The sequence below is a fragment of the Lutjanus erythropterus genome, chromosome 19 (assembly GCF_056507025.1).
Source record: "Lutjanus erythropterus isolate fLutEry1 chromosome 19, fLutEry1.hap2, whole genome shotgun sequence".
In the NCBI taxonomy this organism is placed as follows: Eukaryota; Metazoa; Chordata; class Actinopteri; order Lutjaniformes; family Lutjanidae; genus Lutjanus; species Lutjanus erythropterus.
Genome location: NC_139335.1, coordinates 6,844,215 through 6,862,632, shown reverse-complemented (window position 1 = coordinate 6,862,632; position 18,418 = coordinate 6,844,215). Strand labels below are relative to the sequence as shown.

Genomic DNA, 18,418 nt, shown 5'->3' with positions numbered 1-18,418 from the left:
GATGATCAATTTTATTCTGTAAAGCACATTGGTGGGTTTTGCTACAGCCATATTAGCTACCGGCTTTGAAAGTTCATGAAGGCACAGCTGTGCTTTCAGTTAATTGCAAACATCTGCATGCTAACATACCGACGTTAAGCAGATATAATGGTTATATTATTGTCTAGTTTAGCATGTTAACATGTTAAGATTTGCTAATTAGGACTTAGCACAAAATACAGAAGAGCCTGATGCGAATTTCAGAAGATATTTGGTCATAGACCCAAACAATGGTCAAATTTTTTGACCTGCTGGTGGCACTGGGGCAAAAGTCAGAGGATCACCAAAATCATTAGGACACATCATCAGGGACTGTTTCATGGAAAATCAATCCATCAGTTGTTGAGATATTTCAGTATGGACATAACTGGTTGTCTGACACTGCCATTCCTGGAACCGTGCTGGTAGCAAGGCCAAAAAGTTTATTTTGTTTGTAGGGCAAATTTTAAATGTGACACATTTTACTTCCAGGTGTTCTAACCGATTCATACACCTTAACTTTTAACTGTTACTGTGGCTTTCATTGTTTGTTTTTTTTTACTTCTTATTGACACTTTTATGACAGTTTCTCTCTGGTGTGTCTTTGTGTCAAGAGGATTCCATTTTATATTTTTACTTCAGCTACATTGTAAATGAGATTTTGGTTGAAATACTGGTTGAAAAAAAATACTGGCAGACTTTATGTGGAATATAAAACACACCTGGATTTGGTTGAATTACATAACCCAAATCCAGAATTGGAACTTTTCACTCTCATGTAACTGAACCCTTACAACCTTAAATTAAATTAAGATAGGAGAGAAATTCGTTTATCCCAAGAGAAATAAGACAGTGATAAAGTTAACTGCTTGAAAACTACAGAAATGCTGCCAAATGTTAAATTTCATAGCTTACTGGTGCTGTAAAAACAATCACACACAAGCAGAGGAGTTTGATACAAAATGCACATGTATTTTTCTTCTTTACATTTTGCAATGCATGCCAACAACATTTATTCATTTTAACATGACGTCCGCAAGGACAAGTGCAAACCTGCCTGAAATTCATGAGCAGAAAAACAACAGGAATAAGTAAAAGTTAACGTACAAAATAAGACATTATATAATGATGTTAACATTCATACACAGGTAAAAAAAACCAACACATCACTTATCTTTTCATATTAATCTTAATACTAACTCATAATATACATTTCAGTACTTTTTTGAGAAATTCTTCCCAGTTTTTCTGCTCCCGAGCATCTGAAGGCAAACATCACATATTTATACAAATCTTCAGTTGACCATGTTCATGTATTGCAATTCTAATAACAAAGCTGAATTGTTGAATTCACACCCTCGCATTATTCCCTCTTTCCAAGACTGATGTTTTCACAAGAGCATAAAATCTAGTGGCAACCTTGCAGTTAAGTACAAAAAAAAACTTGTGCAACTTGAGCAATAGCCAACAAAACAAACAAAAAAAAACTGAACAAAGTCAAATATTAACACAGAAGTGAGGTTGAAAAAGTGGCACTTTGTGAACAAAAAAAGAAGGTGACCAAAACAGTGGGTGGTGGAGAATGGTTAATATGTACAGTACATTGTGTGACAGCTGACTGTGCTTGATGAACCTTTGGTTTATTACATGAAAGTCCGATGACAAAATAAAAAGTGCTTAAGATTGTCCTTAGAAAAATAAGAATGCTACTATTTCCATCTTAAACTCAGGCATTGATGTGGGTTTGTACATTTACGGGGGTGAAGTGGTTTAACAAACACACATAAATAATAAACATATAAAACAGTGGAACAGATGAGCTTCAGCGTAGGTGCTGTCCTTTGCTTTTAATTCTTTTGTTAAGGAGAACCATCTGTCAAAACCCTTCACTTCCTTTAACAGGACTCATCACAGAAGGTATGTCTGGGTCGGCTGAAGCAGAACTTGTTTTGATGAGAGCAAACAGTGAGTGAAGTCATTTCCCAAGGAAGCGGGAGGCTGCCTCTCCTCTTAAACCCAGCTCAGAAGGCGAACTGGGTGAAAAGAGAAACCAGTGTGCGTGCAGGGGGTGAACTAGCCACAGTGTTGGCTCAGTTCTGTCACTTTTAACGCAGTGGTGCAGTCCTGCGACAAAGTCCTCGTGTGTCTTCTCCCACTCTTTCCTCCCGCATCTTCATTCCTCTCACATTCCTTCCGTGCTATCATAAATCAGCACATGTATTATTCAAACACACACACACACACACTCAGAGAGGTATCAGACTACACACAGCCCAGCTCACAGACATCACAGCAGTAGAAGCAGCCAGCAGCAGGCGTGCAGCATCCATATAGCGACCAAGAAGCTGCAGGCTCGCCGGCTTTCAGCGTCTGCTCGGCGGAGTTTGAATCCGTTCAGTTTGTCTCCACCTGTCGCTCAGCAGATCAGCTCCTGCTGGATCTCAGGCAGCGTGGGGAACGGGGACTCGCTGAAGGAGAAGGCGTCGCGGCCCGTCTTCAGCTCGCCCTTGCCCGGGCACATGAGGTACGACCCGATCAAGTTCAGCTCGGGTGAGGGCACTGGGCTCTCGGGCTCCGACTCCGACTGGCTCGTCTCCGGCTCGTCCAACGACGAGGCCGACGTGGCGTGGAGGTGCGGGTGGGAGTGGGGACGGGACGGCGAGTTCAGCCAGGGGTGGTTGAGGCTCTCTTCTGCCGTGGCTCTCTTCCTGTACACACAAACACAATAACACCGTGGATGAGTGGAAATTCCCAAAGAGTTTACATAACCGACGGATTGCCTGGATCTTCCGATTCAATCAATCTGTTCTCTCGCAGAGGGCGGCCATATTCCTTTACAACATTTGGTTTAGAAAAACCACAAAAAAACACACTTTTTGCACTCAAGAATGTTTCCCCTCCATCCCTCACCGATTACTCAAACACTGAGGAATCCTCCACTTTTTCCTACACCACCAGTAATCTGATGCAATTAAACAACACTGAGGTTCGGGCTCTGGATGTGAGACAGAAGCTTCTGTTACTTTTCATCGGCAAACTATGGTGACAAATTCAGAGCTCAGTGTTGGAGCTCTCAATCAGGTCATTATGGTTTAAAGTTAAATTCGTCAGACATATGGTTACATAGCTTAAAAATCCCCTCAGTTCAGCTGCTCTCTTTTTCAAAAATGGTGACGCTGATGCATCAGTCACTATGTTTACACACTAATTTTCCACTGTTATTCAGAATATGACAATATTTGATACTTGTAAACACGTAACCGGCATATTCTGAATGGAGCATTTTCCAATTTAGACATGTGGGATACAACAGGAGTATTTGGACATGTATACAGGACATTCACAATGTGCGTCTCAGTTGGGTTTTTTTTAACCGCAGTTTGTGACATGTCTTTCCTGCTTACGTCCATCGCTGTGTGTTGTAAACAAACCAACCAGCCAACAGTTTGTGAGGGTGAGTACACACAAAAGAAAAGCCCATATTTCTGGTCGGAAGGAGAAACTTGGATATCAACAAGTTTTTGGACATTGCAATGCCAACCGTTCCAAGAAGGTGGTTGAATGAATGAAAAGAGGGAGGCTGTTTTCTCATAGTTGAACAAGCCTGCCACTGGTGTAAAACTCAAAAAAAAAAAATCCTGTTTTGATGCAAAGAAGTGTTGATGCACGGCTGCACGTCCACGGGAATATTAGAGGAACATTCATTTTCATTAGCCATATACACAGCATAGTAAGAATATTGTCTTTTTTCAGAATAAGGGTAAGAATTTGAATTTTGTGTGCATGTAAATGTTGTCAGTGATTTCCACTAATATTCCTGTTTACCTTGCAGCTGTCCATACTTTGATTATGTAATAGTGGAACAGCTGGAGCTGCGCCACAACACTATTTTTTCCAAAGGACTTGTTCGAACAGGTGAGCACAGTCTCCCCGTTTCATTTGTTCAACCACCTTCTTGAAAAGGTTGGTGATGTGATATTTTCACATATCCAAAAACCTGCTGATATCCAAGTCTTGTGAAATGTTTAAAAGATGATGTGTTTCTCCTTCAGGCCAAAAATGTGGGCTTTTCTTTTGTGTATGCATCTCTGCCCCAGCCTCGCAAATGGTTGGCTAGTTGGTTTGTTTATAAAGAAATGAAATAGAAATGACCAAAAACAGCCAAATAGACTGAATAATACTGGCATATTCCACTATTCTTAATCAGAAAAATGTTAAATCAGAATAAGGCCTAAGTCAGAATATAGGTGACCTGTGTCAGAGTCAGAATACTGTTGAATTATGAATAATAGTGGAAAATTTGTGTGCTTGCAATCATAGTCAGTGTTTGTTGTAATATCAAAAGATGATACTGGCCTACAAAATCTCTTACTTTTAAATGAGGTGAGCTTGCAACCACCATTTGCACAAAAAGGAAATGATTTCTTAGCAAGGTGACGCAAATCTTACCACATCCACTCATTTTGACGTATGCGGATGTACTTCCGTGCCGGTTTAAACCTGACTCACATCCTTGGTGTGTAAATCATTTCAAAGCGATGCTGGTGGAAATTATTCAGTTTTAATCAGGACATCTGATCATATCTACATTTTACTGTAAGCAGCCTCACCTGGGGTTTTTAACTAACAAGGACTTGATGAAGTCAACGGCCAGGGAGGAGATCCCCTCGAACGTGTCCTCCGAGTAGTCTATGTTGACTTGAGAGATGTTGAGGAATGTCTGCTGCTTGTCGTCACCCAGGAATGGAGACGCGCCGGTCAGCATGACGTAGGTCAGAACCCCGATGCTCCTGTTCATAGGGAGGAAGAAAAGGAAGGAGGCTATGAGGCAATCTGTCATGTTTGATGGTGACAGAAACTGTTTTGCAACACACTTGAGCACAACACATCTGGCTGACTTCCACTGTGCTGCAGTTGGTCGTTAATTAACTACAAGTATGAGGCAAAGATGATGTTGCGGTCAAAGGTCTAGACTGTCTTTTGCACATTAGGGAGGTGATGTCAATGTCTTGAAAATGACTTTATTCCCAGAAGTAAAACACAGACTAAACAAGTTCTGCATAGCACCCATTAAAATGAGTGGAAACAGCCTCATTAACTACAGGAGCACACTCACCACATGTCTGTCGCAGTGCTAATGGGCTCATAGTTGAGGATCTCTGGTGCTGCGACAAACAGAAACACATGGCCCCAATTAGTCATGATCAATGGCACTCAGATTGAAAAAGAAACAGGTGATTCTGGGTATTTTAATGCCGGAAAGCAGGACTCACCCACATACTCCGGTGTACCCAGGATCTCCCTGACTTCTTTCATGTTGTCCATGCGTCTGGACAAGCCAAAGTCCACGATACGAATGTCCCCCAGAGGTTTGGCACTGGTCAGCAAGATGTTCTGGGGCTGGAGGGAACACACACACAGATTAGATTACAGAAAGGTACGTTACATAATGACTGATGATAATTCAAGACGCCTGAGGTCTGACATCATTGCTTGTCTGTGTGAATGAGCCAAAGCTTTTGAGGTGAATGGTCCCGAGAGGATTTAGGTTCTGGTTTGTCAGTCAGCATCGAGCTGCTCCGCTGTGATCTGCTGCTAAGCCAATCAGAGGACACCGTAAACAGGTAGGATGTCCATGCCAACCACGAGGATGGCTCTAGGTTTGTAGCGTATGTACGACTGTGCTTAATCCCGGGTTAGACTGGCCAAATGCCAGCGCTGGTTTAAACCTCTAAGATAAACATAAGAGGAGAAGACGGGTGAGGAGGCCAACAACAGGCCTGGGATACTCAAACCACAAGGGCGAATGAAAAGTGCAGAAGATTCAGCTCTTGAAAACCTCACACTATGTTAACATACACCAAAATGTTTTAAAGCATCAGTCCTGCTAAAGAAAGGACGCATTTCAACTGATCGCTTATTATTATATTAGGGCTGCCCCCTGAGAGTCAAATCTTCAGTCTGAGACCCCTCTGACGACCGTGAAAGCTGTGAAAAATGCACTGAACACATTGAACAATGGAACGACGTGGCCGGCTGCAAACTTTACAAACTCAGAGCCTCAGAATCACCACAAATGGCAAAACTAACTTAGAAAGAAGTGGAGAAGAGTGACAGAAATGGAGCGCAGGTGACATGCTGATACTGATAGAAAAAGTTAGTGCTCTACTGAACTGAATAAAAAGGGACAAATCATCAAATGTTCCTATTGGACAGTGAAATCTGAGTCCACTGACAAAACTCTGAGTCGGGTACAGCCCTAAATGATATAACATGTATAAAGGGAAACCGGATACTTGCTTAATTCGTGAGATGTTTACGAATAAAGAAAATGTCAATGATGTTACCTCAGGGTCCACTTAAAGAAAACATGATAGCTCAGTCGAGCTCCTTTGCCACCTGATTCCTCGTGGGAACAGGGTCGTGACACACTGAATGAGTTGTGGTTGCATAACAGAAAACAGGGAATAGTGTGCCCTATATACAGTCCATACAGTCTTTCAGCAAACTTACTTTCAGATCCAGGTGCACCACGTTGTTCCGATGCAGGAAGGCCACTCCGGTCAGGATCTGCTTGGCCAGCCGGATCACATCTTCCTCTGTGAAGGCCTCGTCGTTTTCGCCAACACACTGGTCGAAGATTTCGCCACCGGCGGCGCTGGAAGGAAAGCACAGGAAGGAAAACTGAGAAAACAAAACAAGGATAAGATGAGAAGAAAGAAACTGTACATTGATAGCCACCCAGTGAAGTTTAGTTTGGCTAACTTCCAGTTTTGATTATTCATTTTGACTTGTTATAATAAATTGCACCTTCAACCATACAAATACGCCCTTCCTCTCAGTTTGAATCGTCGACAATGGCAAATTCCAACCCATCCCATTACTACAATTTTAGTGAACAAGCCCAAAGTCATTTCCACTCTCTTTAAAATTACATAACAGCCAGTCTCCTCATTAGTGTACTTTGGCTCGGAGGCCATCCACCTCTGCACACTGCCTGCCATTACAGCATGAATCACTGTAGTATTAGGTACCCCGCCTCCCCACGTACCCTCCCTTTCCCAGGAATATTACAGGCGATAAGAACAGTCATGTTAGTTTACAGCAGCTTCAGATAAGGCATAATGCAGCCTGATATACTGCAGGTTAACTTACTAAATCAAATGGGGTCAGCAGAAGCAAACACTGAATGATAAATCAAAGCTTAAACATTTTAAATGGAAAGGAACAGATCTCAGCCAGAGACTGTGACATGGGAGTAGTGTCAACTGTAATTAGATACTGTATGAGCGTCCGCCTGCGTAGTTTTTTGCTAATTCTCTCAAAACAACTTACATGTACGGGACTATTCATTTTTGGAATTTAGTAATTAGACAACTCGATGGGGACTTCTCACATTTTTGCGGAAGGAAGAGTCAGATTCTTGCCTGGTCTTGCCGCGCTTGTGTAACAAAGTCAAGTAAAGTGGAGACATGGTGGATTTATGTTGGACGCTCCATCAGTCAGATCAATGCCTCAAGCTGACAGTTCACCCGAAAAACTAGAGCCATGTGTGGGGGATTTAGATGGCACACATGCTTTTCATCTTCTGAGGGAAAAAAAAAAAAGTTTGGGACCAGGCCCTGGGCACAACTGTTACATAACCAGCACCACCCAATCCCCTGTGTTAGCCTCCTAACCCTGCGCTCTTCACTATCCTCAGCTGTGAAAATAGCACCCATGTTTTGGGGATTTGGAGGATATCCGTCATTGGTTCATATAATCTTTTCTTTTTTCGCTCCCAGCACCAAATACTTGACCTGCCACCTACCCTGCTTGTTGCAAACACGCTCATACCCCCCCCCCCCCCCCCCCAAAGAGTTTAGAGAGCGGTGGAGACAATACAGTGAAACCCCGCACTCATCTGTTTACATCGATCTGTTCATTTATACTAAATTCCGACAAGCCTGGTGTTAGTGTTTTCATTTGGGAGAGGAAATGAAAGACATGTGAGTGTGGTTTGATGGATGCTTTTATTGCAATACAGAAAAAAACCCTCTAGACTGCCTCTTATTGAGCTGGTGTTGAACTTGTCAACTTAACATGGATTTGACCTCCATTACTGTACCTGTCTGAACAATTAAAGGCTTGACATGACAGAGTATTTCAATAGCTTCATTAAGCTGTCAGGAGAAGGCCCGGGGAGATTTAAAATCTTGATAAAGACGATCTTGTTTAAATTCAACAGACTGCACACATTCTGGCCAAGCACTTAGGAACGATCTGATACTTCCCTGAAGTCTAAATAGTCTGCGCAGGCTCCTGCCTTCCAAGATAGTTAATGTACGCGCTACTAGAGTGTGTGGGAGACGTCCTCCGATGCAAGAACAAACCCACTGCAGCCAAAAACAGACGAGCCTCTAGGAGGACACTAAAATATGTCTCTATTTAAAAGTGGTGAAGCAAGTCAACGTCCTTTTAGTTCTGCAGGAGAAGCTATTAGGTCAAAGTCCTTGGCTGATCACCAAGCTGGAAGCTCATTGACGTCACCTTATCAGCACTCTGCCACAATGTGTGTCACCTGTCTGCTGGCTCAACTGTCTTGTCAATACTTGGACTCTGGTATACTCAATGAACATAGGGCTGCAACAAATGATTATCTTAGAGTTATTGTTTCCCCAAGTCCACAATGACATCATCAAATGTCTTGTATTTCCCAGAACCCCTGCCACTAAACCAATGAATCGATTATCAAAATCAGTTAATTCTGAAACCCTGAGACTTCTGATTTACTGCCAGAAAAGATAAAGAAAGGCAGCAAATTATTAAGCAAAATAACTGAAATGATTAGTGGATTATCAAAACAGCTGGCGACTAATTGCTAAGTCCTCTTTTTTTGTACAATATACCTTTAAGAAGCAGGAAATCAAACACTGTGCTTCCTGGAGAATACATCACCAGGACTGATTTAGCTTCTGTGCACAAAAAAAGTTGCAGAGCTCAGAGGTGATGCACGTTCATTTTTCATCAAAGTGACCATCTCTCTAAACTAGTTATTATAGGGGTTTCTGTGGTTCTGACGCATGCTGGAGCTGCACTTTTAAAGATGATTAGAATTCAACTTCTCGCTTCCATTTCTCTGACATTACCAAGGATGTGGTTGTGGCTACGAGAAGTGTGTGTGTGTGTGCGTGTAGCACACTTTATACCAGAGTGGCGGCATGCTACTTTTGGGAGCCTTGCTTTCTGCTTACATTTAAACCCACAGGAAATGGAAAATAGTTTGCAATTCTTGAAACTCATGCTGAGGTCAGACAGTTTGAAGATGCAGCTTTTCATAGGCCACGGGTCTCGCTGTGAGTGCAGTTTTTAGGACAAATGTACAGCACAACAACTGACAAAGGCATGAGTTGACATTTAAAAAAACAAGCTCTTGCTAAAATATTGTGCACTTGCAGGCTGCTTCATTTTACGCTCAAAGACTCGCCGGTGCAGCTCCATTTGGCAGCCGAAGAGGAACTGTGGACCAGTGCCGGCTGACCTCCTGCTATGTTTTCTCTGCAGGCATGCAGGGGTGAACTGTGGTGCTACTTCCCCTTTCACACTTCAGTCAGAGGTCAAACACAGCCCCCCCCCAGAGCGAGGCCTTTGTTCTGCGGAGGCATTCCATGTCTGGGATGCGGATGACTACCGAGGACGGGGCAGGAGAGGGCTTCCTGCCTGAACGGCGAGCAGTTCAGGAATAGGGTCAGGGGAACGTGGTTCAACCGTAATTGCCTGGCGTTATCTCCCTGTAATGAGGCGAGCGAGGTAATTAAGATGCTAAGTGTCCTCTCCAAATCCTAATTAGAGAGTGCCATTAAAGTGGTCAGAGGACACGTACTGGATATGCATCATGTCATTTAACACCCAACCACAACAGACCAGAGACAGACAGACGGGATTGACTTTGCTGGGTCACTGAGCGAGCAGCCGCCGGCCAGTTCACCTGCATGTTGACAGGTAACACACCGTCCACAGTACGGAGAAATATGTTCTCACAGTGTCTCGCTCGTAGCTTGACATTTCTTATTTTCACACAGTGAGCAAGCTGCAGTTCTGCCTCGCTGGTATTTAAAGTGACAGTTCCTGACAGTCATTCAGTATAACAAGAAACTGAGGTATTGAAGCCACAATGAGATGAGCAGCTAACCACAGAGAGAGAGAATTTCCATTTAAGACAGAGCTCATGTCACAAAAGTGCAAGGCTACACATTTCACACGTGTGTGCGTGTGTGTGGGTGTTTTTTTTTTTTTTTTGACACACAGCTGTACCCTGTGCAACCAGGACGGTGTTTTTCACAGATCAGACAGATATGTATACGCTGACAATTCACATGAACATGAAGCGCAGCAACATTCCCGACATGCAAAACACAGGATGTTGCATGACGTGTACGCAAGATCTGAAGGTTTTCCCACCGCAAAAAAATGATTGCTTGATATTAAGACGGATGTAACCAGTAAATCTGCAAGTTAGTCTATTCACAATCAGATGAACGGTTTGAATATTCATTCATATTATAGGCCTGCTCAGTGTGAATTATGATTTTAAAACTTGGACTTGAGAAAATACACATAAAAGTAAAAGTATCAAAATAAAAGACTTAATTACAGAAGTTTGAGTCGTTGTTTTAATGACTACCACACCTGGATGCAACAAAAAAATGTCTGCTGACTGTGATATTACAAATTTATATTTAAATTATTTTTATTTTATAAAAAGAGTGCTGTGTGGGTTTTGCTTGGAAAATTAATGTTTGAATTATGTATGTCTGCTTGCAAAAGACTATTCATGCCAAGTTTTTGCACATGCTGAAGTCGTGACTGGCTGCTTTTAAAGGATTTAAAGTTAAAAGGATAATTGAATTTTATATGAACAAAAGTTGCTGCATCAAACTTAAATAACACGGACCTTTTATTGTGGTAGTACCTTCAGTATGTTACATTCCTATTATGAAGTATAAGTAAATAAATGTGTATATACAAGTTCTCTAGAAGAGAACATTGACATTCTGCTTCAGAAACACTTCAGTCATGGAAAGTTTTTAGTGAGTAATGATTAAAGGATTTTCATCTCCTTAATGATTGAAAGCCTAATCATTTTCTCCCAGTTTTCCTGGAATGGCTCAAACCCTGTCAAGTGAGGGAGGTTTGACAGGCCATTTAGATTACCGCCATCGTGGTGTGAGGGTGGGTGTGTGCCTGGGAGTTTGAACACAAACAAACTCTGGAGTGACAGACAAGTCTGTCGATGTAGGGTCTCTTATTTCAGTGAACTTTTAAGGACCTTTGTGTTGTTTGTATTGTCTTACCACTCCAGAACGAGGATGATTTCGGACTTGGTTTCGTAGACCTCGTGCAGCGCCACAACATAGGGGTTTGCCTTGGCCGACTCCAGCACGGCGACCTCGTTTAAGATGTCCATGCGGCAGTCCTCGCCCTTCCGTCGCTTTCGCAGGAACTTGGCAGCATACCGCTTCCCCGTTGCCTTCTCAATGCACATTTTCACCACCGCAAACTTTCCCCTGGGAAAACAAAGAGGGGGAATAGTGAGGAGGAGGCAGAATAATCATAACCACATTAGTGGCTTTTCAAATATATTTGGTTCTGTTGCGTGTTCAAGTAGCCAACTGGACCACTGGATTAAATTTAGGTCATTTAAAACTGCAGCATGCAAAGGGCTAAAATTACTGGACACACTCATGACAGTTAAACTGCTAGGAGGTGAAACCTAGATTACAGTGCAAGACGTTTGGAAAAACCCGCCAACCAGCCACGAGTGCAACACTGTGGGCGAGGTTAAAGAACAGCTCAGAGATAAGAAGGTTAAGTGGCATCATTTGAAAACACAGCCTGCTGCTATTGACCACTCAGCATTCGGTGGAGATTTCCCCGATTCTCCTCCTCTTCCTCTAGCCTTCAGAGGAGGCAGATAAGGCTGACAGCTTTGGCAAGAGCTGCTGAATAGTGGGCAGGGACCTGATAATGCTCTAAGGCCACTTGATAGGTCAAACAAAAACAAAGATATGCAACAGCTCAGATGCTGGACGCCACTGGTAACACATGAGATTAAAAAAGGAACTTCCACTTTCACAACTTCATCACTTCTATTCATATTTCTGCATATACATTGATGGATTCAGAGGAGGTGTTAAGGGTCAGCCGTGGGTGTGGGCAGGATGTCCGATGTGTGCAGAATTGCCTCTCTGTGTCAAGGCGACCACAATCAGCAGCCGTCCCTCCCAGGCTGATAATGAGGCCTTGTTCGCTTCCCTTTCTTCACAGCTGACAGCAGCGGGGACAAATGGAATTGTGTTGACACCTCCGCCCAGACCCTCGGCCAGAGCCTGCCTCTCCTTTGACAGTCGTACAAAAGCTGACCAGTCGGCTAACAAGGCAGCCCCGAGACCAGGACCACCCACCTGACTGTGCCTAGAGGAGGCCAGGCAGGGGGTCACCGCTGTTACAGTCAGGTTGGAGCCTAAGCAGCACGCTAAAATGGACGCTGTAACCTCAAAATCTATATCCAACTGAAATCTCAGTGTTTAATGAGCTACACAATACCGATATGCTGCACAAGGCTCAGGAAAAGTGACCACAGGATGTGAAACGATGACCAGAATCTAAATGAAGTCAGAAAGGTCCAGTCAGCGTGGTGCCAGTCATTTTCCCACACAGTGTTACTCCAAGCCCACTGTGCTGCCGACCAAAAACAGCAACTGTTCTGGGCCGAAGCCTGGTTCTGTTTTGGCTACCACCCCGGCTGCTTGCGGGGGCCTGTTTCTTCTCTCCTCACCCCCCTACTCTCGCAGAATGGTGACGACTCATTGTTCAGAGTGAAAAGGCAAAACCCGTCAGAGCCTTTTCATCCTTAATTAGCCAAGTTCAGAGCGGCTCACTGTGGGCTGGGAACTACATATGGGGAGAAAAGGGCTGACCGGTGGCCACGGAAAGGAGCAACGGGAGGTCTTTTCAAAGGCTGACAACAGGTCAGAGGTTACTAAACATGGCCATCTTCCAGCCGGCTACGCTCACACTCTGCCATGTTACTAGGCAGATGGTTATACATAACATCACAGTCCTTCATGCTAACATTTTACACGTTAAAGGTGAAATCAGTAATATATTTTCTATAATAAATCATAAAATGACTATGATATGTCATCAGAAATTAAGGAACCATGCTAGAGTTGAAATACTTGCTACTGTCATCCACTGAAATTTCCATTCCAGGCCAGAATAACTGTTTTAGTTTGCAAGTTTCATGCTAAATAGAGTTCAATATTGTGCAATATTACTCCTCTAAGTTTGGCTCATTTTTGCATACAGCCAAGGCACAAAATTAAATGCTGGCAAAAGATGCAAGTGGCTGGTAGATTTGCTTCATTCACCAGCCGAAACAATAATGGTAATCTATTGAGTTGTTGGTAAAATTTGAGCATTCATTAGCCATTAAACCAGTGGACAAAAAAGTTAATTTTGCACCCTGCATACAGCCCTGTTATAGCAGAAAAAACTCAACCAAACTCTGAGTAACACTAATGAGCGCCTTCTCAAACACTCTGCCTGGATCCACAAACACAATTATGCAGATCAAACGGCTCATTTGCAGGGTTATCCTCAGCAGAAACAAGTCCATCTAAACTGTCTGAAGCTAGTCTGTCATCAATCGTAAACCTGACTGTGACGCACAAAAGTGCTGGAGATGGTGATAATTTGATTGAGAAATTGGTTTCCTGTGGAGTCTGCGTTTTGTCTCCCTCAGAAGGGCACTGACTCATGTCTGAAGCCCAACGAGAAATGACAGCTCTCACAGCTTTCATTTGCCTGTTTCACAGACAGACTGACACACAAACCAAGTTCCTCTTCCTGCTTTCGAGTTGGCCACAACGTGTGTTGTGCACAGGTTTGCAGGAGACCACAACACCTAATGAAAAGCTTGATGCTGATGATAATGTTTTAAAAATGAGGCCAAAGAGCCCTACTACGCCTTTAAGCTTCATGAAAGAAGCATTTGGTGGAAGAATTCAACTCAGGCACCTCCAAGCACTAATATGGTTAACATCCCTCCTAATGTACAGACTGTATAGCTGGTCTGCTGGCATGCAGCACTACGTACATTCCTGCACTTAATGCGATTATGAGGCCTGATCTCAGGATGTTGTTGGGTCGGACTCCTGGGAAGAAGAGGGAAGAAGGATGTAAGGCTGAGGTATGAGGGTGAGAGGAGGGAGAGGGGGACTACACTTCATAGGTAGCCTCAAGCCAACCCCCCCATTGGTCCTGGCTGCTGTCCCAGGATGTCCCAGGGTGTCTGACAAGGAAAACTGGCCGCTACCAACTGACTCTTTATTTAGTCTGTCCCTCCGCACTCTGCAGAGGAGTTGAAATCATAGCGACAGATGCAGAATTGGCACAAACAGCAACCAAACAGCTGTGGAGTTCAGTGAAACCCAAGAAGTAAAGTACAGTTCCTTGTGCTGATTCAAAATGCTTTTTGAGGACAGTCATTATTGTCTGGCACATTGGGGAATCCCCACTTTTAATATGACTGGAATGTGAACTTCTGTATCAGGATCCACACATCAACGACCATGAGACACAAACAGCTTTTGGCTGAAGAGAGACAGAGAAGTGGTTAATGTACTGTAGATGCCATATTTAGTGCTGCATCTCCTGGGAAAAGAGGCATGAGACAAGAGATGTGGTCCAAAGTCTTTCATTAGAGTTTGCATGTTCTCCTCATGCCTGCAGAGGTTTCTTCTGGGTCCTCTGGTTCTGGACTTAGAACTGGAGTTGATCCCTGGGCACTGCACAGCAGCTGTCTACTGCTCTAATACCAGCATGAGTTAAATGCAGACTGAATCTGACTGTACACTGAGAGGATGCATAATTTCAAAGCAACTTTCTTGAGTTTTGAGCCCAACTCAGAAACCCCCAAAATGTATATTTCAAAGATTGATGAGTAACCCAAATTAAAGAGAAATTGAATAGTGGTAAACTAATTTAATATTTTCAATTGCAACCATCCAGTGTCAAACCAAATTCACAGCCTGCTGTCAAAACTCTTTGACATGCCATTTTTGGGGGCATTTCTAAAACTCAAAGATTCAAGTTTATTTAAAAAGGGGGAAAGTAAATTATGTCAACAAAAGAGTATAGATCGACAAAACTTTGTTTAGTTTATTTCAGAACTTAAGAGTTTGAGTTCGATTCAAAACTCAAAAATGTCATGAAGGCAGCTGCCTTGAAATTATTAGTTTTCTCAACTCTCTTTTTACAGTTTGTAACTGTACTTTGTATGGTTGCATATGTCACAATAAAGTTGTGCTTTACCTTTAAAATATCTCCAGATGCTGTAAGGGTCACTTTGTTTACTCACATGTGTGTCACATCTCATTAGCCTCATTTTTTATTTTGTCGTTTCACCTCATACTGTTAGTACTGTGACACATTAAAAGTATGATTACAAATTACTGCCACTGAAATTTGACTCATGGCATTTGAGGAATCTACAAGATTCAGTAGATGACACAAGTGAGCTTTGGCAGAAACAGCAACACAGGTTTTTCACAGTTTTAAAGTACAGAAAAAGATATCATGCTTGTGTGAACAAGTGCAAACTTAAGAGACAGCACATCCCATCTATACTAATATCTCCAAAACTCTGCAACTCACTCCAAAACAATCCAGATAGATAACTAGCAGCATAAGAGGAAAAATCTACATTTTTGATTTTAGAGTGAACTGTCCCTTTAACTCCCTTCTGTCTAAACAGAACCTTCTGCCCCCAGCAACTAAACATAACTAATTAGTGCCCACCTCATTTTTTTTTTTTAACAAAATAAAATATCAGACAGTCCTAAAACTCCTCAGTGACTTTCATCCAGGACGCACAGAGGCGCATTGCCATTACGCGTGCCAAAGCGCGTCTCCATCTGCGCCTTCCCCCGGCTGGGAAGGAATGTGGGATTGAAAATGTTCAGTTAACACGATTCCCATCAAAACGAGCACAGAGCAAATTTAATACGATCAACAAATTTACACAAGATCATCAAGATATTGTTACAAATTCCACTCCGCCAGCACAGAGACGAAGTCAGCGCACAGATGAGTTTTTCATCAATGACTGCAGGACAGCAGTCATGCAACAGACAACACTCACCTGCCCAGCTCTTTGCCCACCAGCTCGTAATAGGCATTGAACGGCTCAGCTCTTATCCTCGTGTGGATTGTTGTCACCATTCCGTTTTTGCTCATCGTTGCTGAATCTGGCATTGATGGACGTGCTAGAAACTATACTATCTTCCTCCTCCAAAAAAAAAATACACGTTTTCCTGCTCCGCTCAAGTAAAAACTCGCATGATAAAAAAGTCGATAAGAGCCAACAGCTGCCGTGTCAAACTACCGGGAGTTAATCCAGTCAGCGCGTCCCAAACGAGAGATGGAGCTCAGCATGAGTGTGTGATACAGTCGGTGTGGTAAATTGGTTTGAGTGCTACTACACATTCCTGACGTTAAACTTCTGTTCAGGTCCCGCCCCCCGCGCTGACGCTCCGCACTGGAAGCCAATGAATGTGCTGAAGAGGACGGAGCAAATGCCAAGGTGCAAGCCAGCTGGCAAGTGGTGCGTTCAAACGACAGGAGCTCATTGGTGCAGGTTCACAAAAATAAACAAATGCTTTGATCATTATTTCAGTTTAGTAGATCTTATGATGACTTAAACTCATAAAAATGTGATCATGATCACACGTGAACAGCCTGCCGCCCCACATAAACACGCAAACATCGAAACATTCACTGCAGAAAGGAATTTACTTAAGTAGATTTCTGAGTTTTGTGCCAAACTCAAACTCTTAATATTTGAAAAAAAAATTACCAAATAATAATGTTTCATTGATATTATGTAATTTTCTACTTTAGATAAACTTGAATATTTAGGTTTTAGAACTCAAATTTGTATTTCAACGATTGTTGAGGAAACTCATCAAGAAAGTGGATAATGGCTAATAATCTAATCTGTTTGAAATGCAATTTTCTGGGGGCACTAAAACTGAAAGATTCAAGTTTATCCAAAGAAGAAAAGTAAATTATCTTAACAAAACATTATAGGTTGACAAAAACTTGATTTTTACAGTGCAGATAGATAGATAGATAGATACCTTGTATTTTGAATTTGGTACTTCCATCATCCCAAATGTTTCCAACAATGGTCAAACTCAGAAAAATCCATAATTTCTTCAAAGTAACAGTGAGTTCGCTAGCTAGTTGCTACAACTTCAGGGAAAACACAGGATACGTCTGCTGTCAAACCAAAATTAGTGTGTTGCAAACCGAGGTCTAAATGCAGGGGATATAATGTGATATGCACTGTACATTTTGTTGACAGTCTATTGTGTATTGTATTGTATCGTATCGTATCGTATCATATCGTATCGTGTCGTATTGTATCGTATCATAACATGTCATGTTGAATTGTGTTGTGTCATATCATATCGTATTGCATTGCATCCTATTGTGAGTCATGTCAGATAGATTTTCATAAGCAATGACAATGACAACTCCCATGATCCCATGCCACTTCGCAATGTAATCAAACTATATCTTCTATTATTGTTTTGGCAGCAGAATTTACATATTACACACAGTATGCAAATTATTAAGCGTACACTATATTTAGCATATTTGTAGTCAGACTGCCTTTTCATTGACTTTACTTCTCAGACCACAGGAATTGTTGGTCTACCGCTGTCTCCATTGGTTTGTTTGTGTTATTGTGTGACCTTAATGAATCCGAACAAACCGCTGAAGTCACATAAATAACACAAACAAACTAACTGATTGAATCAGCACTAGACCAGCAACTCACATGTTCTGTAAGATAAAATTGGTGTAAATTATTGTTTTTGCCAAAGGAGACGGCCAGGTCACTGTTGAAAAAGGGAGTTTATCTCAGCTTTTTTCCCTGGTTAAATAAAGGTTAAATAACATTTAACCTGTCAGAAAAGACTGTCTGATGGTAAGGTAAAGTGGTAAAGTAACTTCTGTGCTGGTACTCCTCTCCGACTATACTCTGACTATAGATAAGTACCTAATGCATCCACACTTCAAATAATCTGAACTAAGACTTTCCTTCTTTACACCTCTAACACCATATTGTACCCACACACTCCAAAGTTTGCTCCTAAGCAAACAAAGTACTGTATGTCCATGTCCAAATAAAACACATGCACACACATGTGCTCAAAAAGTTTTTAGACATGTTTGAGGTTATTGTCGGTATGTGTATTTACCTGCTGCTTGCTTTGGGCTTGGCTGTGCTACAGGTGAGACTTTTTCTCACACAGTCATGAATGTGAAGCTGTCCTCAGGCCATGAG

At 42.3% G+C, this 18,418-nt stretch overlaps 1 protein-coding gene across 1 annotated transcript; it reads right to left on the bottom strand.

The window, feature by feature from the left end:
• Positions 1-969: 969 nt before the first annotated feature.
• Positions 970-16,526, bottom strand: stk17al (serine/threonine kinase 17a like). Its single transcript, XM_084743916.1, has 7 exons — positions 16,205-16,526; positions 11,352-11,564; positions 6,532-6,676; positions 5,292-5,418; positions 5,135-5,183; positions 4,629-4,808; positions 970-2,726 (listed from the first exon to the last, which is right to left on the bottom strand). The coding sequence occupies exons 1-7, from the start codon at positions 16,315-16,317 to the stop codon at positions 2,435-2,437; spliced, it is 1,119 nt and encodes a 372-aa protein (XP_084600042.1). The 5' UTR covers positions 16,318-16,526; the 3' UTR covers positions 970-2,434.
• Between the last annotated feature and the right edge of the window lie 1,892 nt (positions 16,527-18,418).